At 49.2% G+C, this 9,293-nt stretch overlaps 1 protein-coding gene across 1 annotated transcript; it reads right to left on the bottom strand.

The window, feature by feature from the left end:
* Positions 1-2,861: 2,861 nt before the first annotated feature.
* On the bottom strand, positions 2,862-9,201 carry LOC128779751 (leukocyte-associated immunoglobulin-like receptor 2). Its single transcript, XM_053915872.1, has 4 exons — positions 9,066-9,201; positions 8,593-8,628; positions 6,901-7,218; positions 2,862-5,463 (listed from the first exon to the last, which is right to left on the bottom strand). Exons 1-4 carry the CDS (start codon positions 9,199-9,201, stop codon positions 5,327-5,329), a joined length of 627 nt encoding a protein of 208 aa, XP_053771847.1. The 3' UTR covers positions 2,862-5,326.
* Positions 9,202-9,293: the final 92 nt, after the last annotated feature.

Here is a 9,293-nt window from a genome sequence, read left to right as displayed (position 1 = left end):
ATTAAGTTCAATTTCTAATCTTTTTTTGCTGCTGCATCTGGATTTTTAATTACATACTATTTTTTACTGTAAACATTTATTTTTCAGCTTTATTGAGATATAAGGGAAATATAACTGAATTATGTTTTAAAACTCATGTTTCTCTCACAGGCTTGTCGGTCATTTATTTACCTATTTTACATTTGAAGGTATGGTTCTAATTTCATCCTCTTTTCCCCAAGCCCATCTTTGCCCAATGATTTAATATTTTATCGTAATAACACACAAAATTTCCATACTTGAACATACATCTGAACTTTATATTACATCGTCCTTGTCTGTTATGTCCACAACAAATTATTTTAATTACAGAGGAGTTATGGTATGAGGGGGGACCCCAAAAAACAGGAATTATCTTCTGGAGGGAGAACCCCTTGTAGTACAGGTTTCCCCTGCTAGGTGAGTGTTCTAGGAACCCATCTGTATCAGTGGACCAGCTGGCGTTGTTGTGAGAGGCTGTGCTCAGCTTTGGTGAATTTGTTTTGAAGACTCAACACATTTGCCACCTGCCCACATGGCACTGAGTGTCCAGCAGTTTTTAACCAAAAACCGATGTCCAGTGCCCTACCTTCCCTATTCACCTGATCTCACCTTGAGCAAGTTTTTTTTGTTGTTGTTTATTTGCCTGGATGTAAAAAGGCCTCAAAGGGAAATAAATGTTTTGCCAATGTGGAAGAGCTAAAACAGGGCAGAAGCACTAAAAGCATCAAAATCAACAAGTTCAAAAACTGTTTTGAGCAGTGGAAAAATATCTCTGCAGCTGGCCGTTTGGTTTTGATACTTTCTTTCCCTTGGTCTTCCAGAAAATTCTCACATGCTTCTTTCCGTTACCATGGCTAGCTCTGTACCCTGCAGACCCCTCTTATCTGAAGTCTCTGCTCTCCCTTAATATAGGCGGGAAGGGCCAGTCAAAACCCGATGTTCGATCCTTGCTCTGTCTCACTCAGTCAGCTACCTGCAGATGGTTCAGAGGTGATTTCTACCATTAGAGAGCTACTGTGTTAAGAACTGTGATTGTTTAACTTTTTCAAACAACATTTTTTACTGAATTCATTGGGTGTTGCCTGGAATGATCTGGAACTATGGTCTGTTCTGGGCGGGGATTAATCATGGTTCAGTTGTGTTCTTTTTTTTTTTTGCCTTTTTTTTTATTGTTGTTCAATTACAGTTGTCTGCAATTTCTCCCCACCCCTCCACCCCTCCCCAGCCAAACCCACCTCCCTCCCCGCCCTCCACCCTCCCCCTTGGTTTTGTCCATGTGTCCTTTATACTAGTTCCTGAAAACTCCTTCAGCTGTGTTCTTGAAAGGGTGAGAAGACCTTCTAAGTTCAGACTGAAATTTCGTACTGTCCACGGGTGATGTTGATTGTGATGGTGTTGATGATGGGGATGGGGATGGGGATAATGGCAATAGTGATGATGATAATGGGTATAATTAATATATCTTGAGTAAAACTCATATGCCAGGCTTTGCTCTTTCTAAGCCAGGGGTTTGACTAAGGCCAATGGGTCAAGTCTACTCCCACATTCTTTTCTTCTAAATAAAGTTTCAATGAAACACAACATTGTTCATTTACATATTTCCCATAGCTGCTTTCACATTACAATGGTAGATTGAGTCATTGAAACAGAGATCTTAAAGTCCACGAAGCCAAAAATATTGAGCATATGGTAGGTACAAAATAGACAGGGGGAGATTAAGAATAGTGTAGGAAATGGAGAAGCCAAAGAACTTCTATGTATGACCCAGGGACATGAACTAAGGTGGGGGAATGACGGTGGGGGGTGGGTGCAGGGTGGAGACAAAGGGGAGAAAAAATAGGACAACTGTAATAGCATAATCAATAAAATATATTAAAAAAATAAAGATAGCACATATAAAAACTTTATATTTATAATAATATAAATTTTATAAACTCAACTCCTATATTCAAAAATATATTTTATTTATGAGTATATCAATCCAGTTCTAATAAAATAGTATTTAGTTATTTTTTAGTATGTTTTGGTTCATAAGAAGTGTTTTCTCCTATTTTACCTAAAAAAAATCCTCAATTATCCTTCTGAATACCAAAAACAAACCAATGACTTCCCACAATTGCACTTTAAGTGTTGGTTATGTTAGTCATATAATTTATTTACAATGTATCTATATTTGTAGATTTATTAATATCAAAATAAATATGTATATACAAATAGATCATACTTAATCAGAATTGAAATATTTGTTTCACCTCTAATTATCACCCAAGTCATTAAAAGCATTCCAGTTCAAGCAGAAAACAAATATTTTTATAATGAAATTACTTTTGGGTTATTTTGTGGGTTAGTTCTTCATTCTACCTTGCCTACATGTAAATAAATATACATATACATGTTTTAAAATGGGGAAAACCTATTATCTCTTAAAATAATGGGCAAAACTCATGAATGGGTAAGTAAAGTGTGTTGCATCCATACCGTGAAATATCACTCAGCAACAAAAAGAAATAAAATGGGTGGGGGGGAGGGACAGGGAGAAAAGGCACACAACTGTAACTGAATAACAATAAAAAATTAAAATTAAAAAAAGAATAAATTCAGAAAAATAAAGAATTACTGTAGAAAAAAGAAATGAATTATTATGCTATTACATTAGCTATAAAAAGAAGTGGTCATTATAAAAAATTAATATCAATCTACATACATCATAATAATTTTGTTTCTTACTTTGAAATGTGGTATATTGTCTAAAATTAAAATAACTGGAATAAATTGATTTTACCATGAAAAAAAGAAATAAAATATTGACACATGCCACAACATGAATGAAATCTGGAAACTTTATTCTAAGTGATGGAAACAGGAACAAAAGACCACACATTGTATGATTTCAGTTCTGTGAAATGTCAAGAACAGATAGATCTATAGAGATAGAAAGATTAATGGTTGCCCATGAATAGGAAAAAAACAACAACAGGATAAACAGCTAATGGATATGGGGTTTCCTTTGGGGGTAAAACCATTATTCTAAAATTGATTGTAGTGGTGGCACCCAACTCTGTGAATACAATACAATAAAACATTGAATTATACACCTCAAAATGGGTGAATCGTACAGCATGTGAACTATGCCTCGATAAGGCTGTTACTGACTGAAGCCGACTAAAAGATTTTAACTGCAGCTTTGTGCCGGGTATGAATATGTGCAGAGAATGTGTGACCACATAAACAGATACTCAATTCGTTCACAGCGAGAGAAATTGCAGGGAAAGCCGCACTGAAGAACTGTAGATTACCTGTGAGAGTGGAGCATTTCTGATGGTGACCACAGATACTATGGGGGAGGACGCGGGGAAACGGGTGTTCACCTCACACCTGGCAGGCAGGCCTAAAAACACAAGGGCGCCTGTTTCATCAAATCCACTAAATTACATAATCAGTCGGCTTTCTTTCTAGGAACCTTTCTTTAAGGTCTATGATGACAAAGATGAAGAGACAGCTTTGCAGCCCGTGTGACCAAAGCTATGTAAAAAAAAAAAAAAAAGAAGAAGGAAAGAAGGAAATGATTGAAGTGCATTGTGGGAACAAAGGAGGCATGAACAGGACAAAGAGAACTCAATGAACCTCATGCCCTCACTTCCAGGACATGGTGTGCGGGAGGCTGGAAGACCCCGTGCAAAGACGCCACATCCTGATCTCCAGAGCCCATCAGGGATTGGTTTATTTATCTGGAAAACAAATTGATCAATAAGAACCTAGAGGTAAAGAAATTACCTTGCAGCCCTGGCTGGTGTGGCTCAGTGGACTGAGCACTGGACTGCGAACCAAAGGGCAGCGCAGCCACACGCTCAGCGTCTCCGAGTCAAGCCACCTTCCCCAGACCCCGGAGCCCAGGGGGTGCCCAGGTGGGCTTCCGACTCTGGTGGCCGAGTTTGGGTGAAGTGTCAGGGGCTGAGGTCAGAGGCTTGTCAGGAAACCTCTGCCCTGGTTTCCAGACGCTCTGGGGCGTCCTGAGACCCCGGAGTGTGGGACTCCAGGCTCCCGAGACTCCACGCGCTGCTGTGACAAATGCGCACCAGCGCGGTGGCTCACAGTCATGCGGATGTGTGATCTCAGGGTCCCGGAGGTCGGGAGTCCCAACGGGCAGACCTCGAGGTGTCTGCGGGGCTGCCTTCTCTCCTGGAGGCTCCGGGGAGAGTCTGTCCCTTGTCTTCCAGCGTCTGGAGACCCCGCATTCGGTGACAGCCGGCCCCTTCGTCCCTTGTCTTCCAAGCCAGTGGGTCCTTCTCGGGAGGCGACACTCGGACCCAGTGTTTGCTTCCTCCTCCAGGTCTGAGGAGCCTGTGGTGCCCTTGGCCTTTGTAAGTCACGCTGTCCTGGGGGCGCATGTACAAGCATCCACGAACCGGAACTGGGGCTGCTGGATGGACGGAGATTCCCTGTTCCAGTTCGGAGGAACAGCCCTGCAGATCCGCTCAGAGGCGGCACCACCCTGCATCCCCACCACGGGACCCAGGGGCTCCCGTTCCTCCACAGCCTTGCCGCACTTGCTGCTTTTTGATTATTATGTTTAATTTATTCTTCAATTACAGTTGACATATATTATTTCAAGTGTGCAGCATAGGGGTTAGACATTTACATACCTTATGAAGTGACCCCCCCCCCGGTAAGTCTAGTACCCATGATTTAAAAATGATTTCAGCAATAGTCGTCCTGAGGAGTGTGAAGTGATATCTCCCTGTGGTTTTGGCCGGCGTCTCTTCCCTGGATTTCAGATCCAAGTCAGCTGGGGCCGAGGGGACAGATGCAGGAGGCAGAGACCATTCCAGGAACAGAGGTAGGTGTGCGGGGACCCAAAGCAGGTGCAGTTCCACAGATGACAGGTGTGGGTGAGACCAAAGTCTTGAGCAGCACATGCCTGGTCCCCAGAAAGCAGGTGAGAACGTGGGGCTCCAGGAGGAGAAAGAGGGAGGCAGAGGCTGCAGGCACCTGGGGCCTGTCTGAGAACCAGGAGAGAAGGGAGACCCGGGTAGGAGTGGGGCTGGGCCATGAATGGGGTGAGTGTCTTGCCTGGAGCCAAACCATGGAGGAGGAGACGGACCAACAGGAGGCCAGGTCCCTGCTCCTCCTGCACACGTCCAAGGACAGAGTCCAGAGCACAGGGCAACCTCACCAGGTGCACCGTGAAATTCAGAGACCAGGGGTGGCTCTGGGTCTCTTGGGCTCCAGTGGGAGCCTGGGGCCCTGGGGGAGGCCCCTCCTGGGGGGCTGGAGTCTAATTTCTGTGGCAGGAGCTCCCTTGTCTCTATTCCTGTGGTCGTTGTGTCCACCTGTGCCAGCTGTACACAGCCTCTGCCACAATGGCCACCAGGATCAGCAACACCACGCAGGCCAGGCTGATGCGGACATAGTTCCCCAACGTGTAATTCTGGGAGGCGGGGCCTGGAAGAAGAGGACAGGGGGTCACTGACAGGTGGACAAGAATCAGCCAATCCCAAGCCCTATGATTCAGCAGTTCCTCCTTTATTGGGCAGGCCCGTCCCTTCCAACACTGCCCTGGACACGCTCCCAGGTGACTTGACTATCTGGGAGCCTGCTCCTGTGGGGGTGGAGGGTGGCTACAGGGGTTGTTCGTAGGAGTGAGAAAAGACTGGTTTTTGTCTCTGCAGAGACTCTCCCTTCCCTGGGAGCACCCAGCCCCTGCCATCCCCACCTCCAGACCCCTGGGCTCGCACCCCCAGGCTTCACTACCAGTCAACCACAGGCCCCCAGTTCAGGGCACAGCTGCAAACTCAGTCTCGCTCAGGGATCCAGGCGAGTCTCCCCTCCCGGCTCTCACACCCCCGGGCTGAACAGGCCCCTTGCAGTTGAGGTCCCTGCCTGCTGAGTGTCCCCCCGCCAAGAGAGAAGCAGGACCCCTCCCCACTGCCACCCCACTGCCCACTCCCCAGCAGAGCCCCCAGGAGGGGATGCACCAGGCTGAGGGCCCCACTCCCCAGCCCAAGAGGGGCTCCGGGTAGGGGACTGAAGTCTCCAGAGGTTCCTGTGAGGGGGCAGGAGAAGCTCTGAGCCCAGGTTCATCCTCGGCTGTGCCTCTCAGCTGGGCCCTGCAGCTCCCACAGCGCCCACATCTGCCTCTTTCTCTGCACCTCTCAGCACACAGGACGCCCCCTGGTCTCCACAGAAAGGGGACAGGCACATGTGAGGAGTGGGATGGAATTCTCTGCTCTGATGTGTCTGAGGGGCTGGACACCCCTCTGAATGTTCTATCACCTTCCATATGTTAGCACAAAGCCGTTGATGATGGTCCCCAGAGAAACAGGGTGGGGGGTAGATGTATCACTTGGCCACAGGACAAGAGGGTCCTGGAGGCTGACCCCACCTGTCAGGTTACTCTGCCTCCCTCCGGCAGGGGGAGGTCACAGGGTCAGAATAAACTCGGGGAACACCCCCCAGGCCTGGAAGATTGGGGCCACCACAGACATGCACACTGACCCATGGGGTGTCTGAGTCACAGCAGGACAAAGAGAAAAGTGTGGACATTGCCCGGGGCCCCTTAGTGTCTGGCCCAGGTAAAAGCACAGTTAACACTATCCTGAACAAAAGGGCACATGTCCCCTTGAAGGGGAGGTGTCCCTACCTGGTATCTGCAAGTCCACTCCCCACCCAGTCCTGCAGGGACAGCTCCCAGCCTGTCCCACGCTGGGTTCAGTATCCAGGCCATCATGGTGTCCAGATGGGACCAGGGCTCCAGGCGTAAAGGTCAAAGGACATGTGTGCAGGGGGTCAGGGGAGCCACAGGACTGGGGGTCCGCAGGTGAGCAGGGAGCCTGGACAGAGGACATGGGTGGGGACAGGGTACAGGGACCTAGGTCAAACCTGAAGGTGGATTGGAGACGTCCTCATCTGTCACCTTCAGCTCCAGGGACTTACTGGGCTCAGACCAGCTGGACCCTTTCCGATAGTAGCAGCAATAATGCCCAACAGTGTCTTCACTCACTGCGGGGGTGAGAAATCTGGCCTCTGTCCATGGTGAGCCACGTTGAGATGAGATTTTCTGATCCCTAAAAGCAGATCTTCTAAACTCCAGGCGGATCACATCAGCCCAGGCTGGGCCCCGGCACACGATGGTCACGGGCTGTCCCCGGGGGAGCACGGGGCCCGGCTCGGCCCTGATGGAGGGCCTGGGAAGGGCTCCTGGGAAGAAGCAGAGCAGGATCTCAGGTTCCATCGTGAGGAAATAGCTTTTCCTTCCCTATGAGGACAGGAGGACAATGAGGTAGAGACTGGCCTGGCGTCACCTCCACTGCATCTGTACTCTCCATCCTCATTTGAATCAGGGCATCACTTTATAACCAGGGTCAGTGCCTCATGGAACAAAACACAGCACCTGGCAACTTCAGGATTAGTTATGTGCAGCTGTGTGACCATGTCTGTGTCAATGAGACGGTGAGATTCCCAGTGAGATATCTTGCCAGGTGGCAATTAAGCCTGGAGGACCTTTTTCCACTTCTGTCTTTCTTTGCAAACACATGCAATGGCTGGAGACCTGGCAGCCATCTTGCACCAAGAGGCAACCTTAGTGCTGGTGGCTGTAAACTAAGGTTGTGGAGCAGACTGAGGGAGCCTGTATCCCTGGTGACACACTGGGGCTGCCACACTGTCTCTTGCCAAACTCCACAGAGACTGCATCGCTATGAGAGACAGAAATAAGCTATGGACATGCTCTCTATTATATGCAGGGGAGTAGGGGATGAATAGATTGCTGAAAAAGGCCTTGAGGCCAGACAGACCTGTGATGAGTACCCAGAGGTATAAGGAGAGCGCATAACAAGGACACCCTTCCCCATCTGGGAAACAGAAGTCTGAGCAAAGATGTGATGAACACACAGGAAGTTGCTCAGCTGAGCAGATCAGGGGGGCCGGGGTGCTGGAGGCAGAGAAGTCAGGGTGTGAGACAGGACTGTGTGCAGGGTGAGCGCAGCCTGTTTGAGAGACTGAAAGAAACCCAATGTGTCTGGCGATAAGGGAGTCGGACAGAGCAGGGCAGGATGTGGCTAGACACAACCACGGGAAATATATTGATAAGGGATCTGATCTGACCTCCATTCAACCACTTGAGTTTTTCAGCTGGGAAGTTAAATCATCAGATTTATGTCTTCTAAATTCGCCTGCAGGAGGGAAGAGGGCGGAGCCAGCAGGGAGAAGCCCTTGGAGACCCCAGTAGCTGCAGTGGAGAGGGGAGCTGAGGGAGCGCAGACTGGGGACACAGTACCCAGCAGGGATGTGGGTACATGTGAGGACAGGTGAGAACACGTGGGTTGAAATCAACAGGATTCTGGGATGCAGAAACATGGGGGCGAGAAAAGGAGAATCAAGGATGCTGTGTTGTCTGCTCCTGGACTGATGACCTTCACTGAGAAAACGGGAGCGGACTGAGGAGGAGGCAGGTTCGAGTGGGTGAGAACCAGAGGTCCAGTGTTTATGGGATCTCAGGCATCTAGAAATCAGTGGGGACGTCCTGTGGGTGTTCGCAGCCGTCAGGAAAGGCTGAGGACAGAAATGACTCACCCTCCTGCGTGTGGATCGTCTGGCCCAGGCAGAGCACTGCAAGAGAAACCCCAGTGAGGAAAACGCCCACCGCCCAGTTTTCTAAACGAGGGTCGCTGTCCGTGCACTGCAGGGGAAGACCTCCTTTCTGCTGGACCTTCCAAACCACCCTCATCAACGTGACTCCCAGCAGCCAGCTTCCTTCCCCTATAACGGGTTCCCTACAAGTTCCCAGTCGCCTCCCAGCCAAGCGCCCTCTGGCCTGTCTGTGTCTGACCTGTCCCCATCTCAGTGTGGAGAACATGTTAGTGGCCCTGGTCCCTCGCCTGGAGGCTTCAGTGCAGGTGACACAAATCAGTCATTGTCTGCATGACTGACTCTGTCCCAGGGCCCAGCAGGTCCTGCACTAGAGGCTGGACTGATGTGGGGCCCGGACCCCACCCTGAATGCCACCCCTTTTGTCCCTGAGGTCCTGCCCCTACGTTCCAACTCACCGAGGCCCAGGAAGAAGGTGGGATTGGGAGACATGACCAGCCTCTCACTGTCTTCTTTGTCCTTGTCCTTGAGGTTTGACAACAGGGCCCTGCCGGTCAGGAAGTATGCAGGATGGATTCCCAGGAGCCACGTCATGGGCTCATTTCTGCAGTGTCACAGGAAGTGATTCTGGGTGCTCCCAGGCCCGCCTCTATCTTCCCCTCTTTGGGTTCCAAGAGGCCTTGTTT

The sequence above is a fragment of the Desmodus rotundus genome, chromosome 12 (assembly GCF_022682495.2).
Source record: "Desmodus rotundus isolate HL8 chromosome 12, HLdesRot8A.1, whole genome shotgun sequence".
NCBI classification, from domain to species: domain Eukaryota; kingdom Metazoa; phylum Chordata; class Mammalia; order Chiroptera; family Phyllostomidae; genus Desmodus; species Desmodus rotundus.
This window is presented reverse-complemented; position numbering and strand designations above follow the sequence as displayed.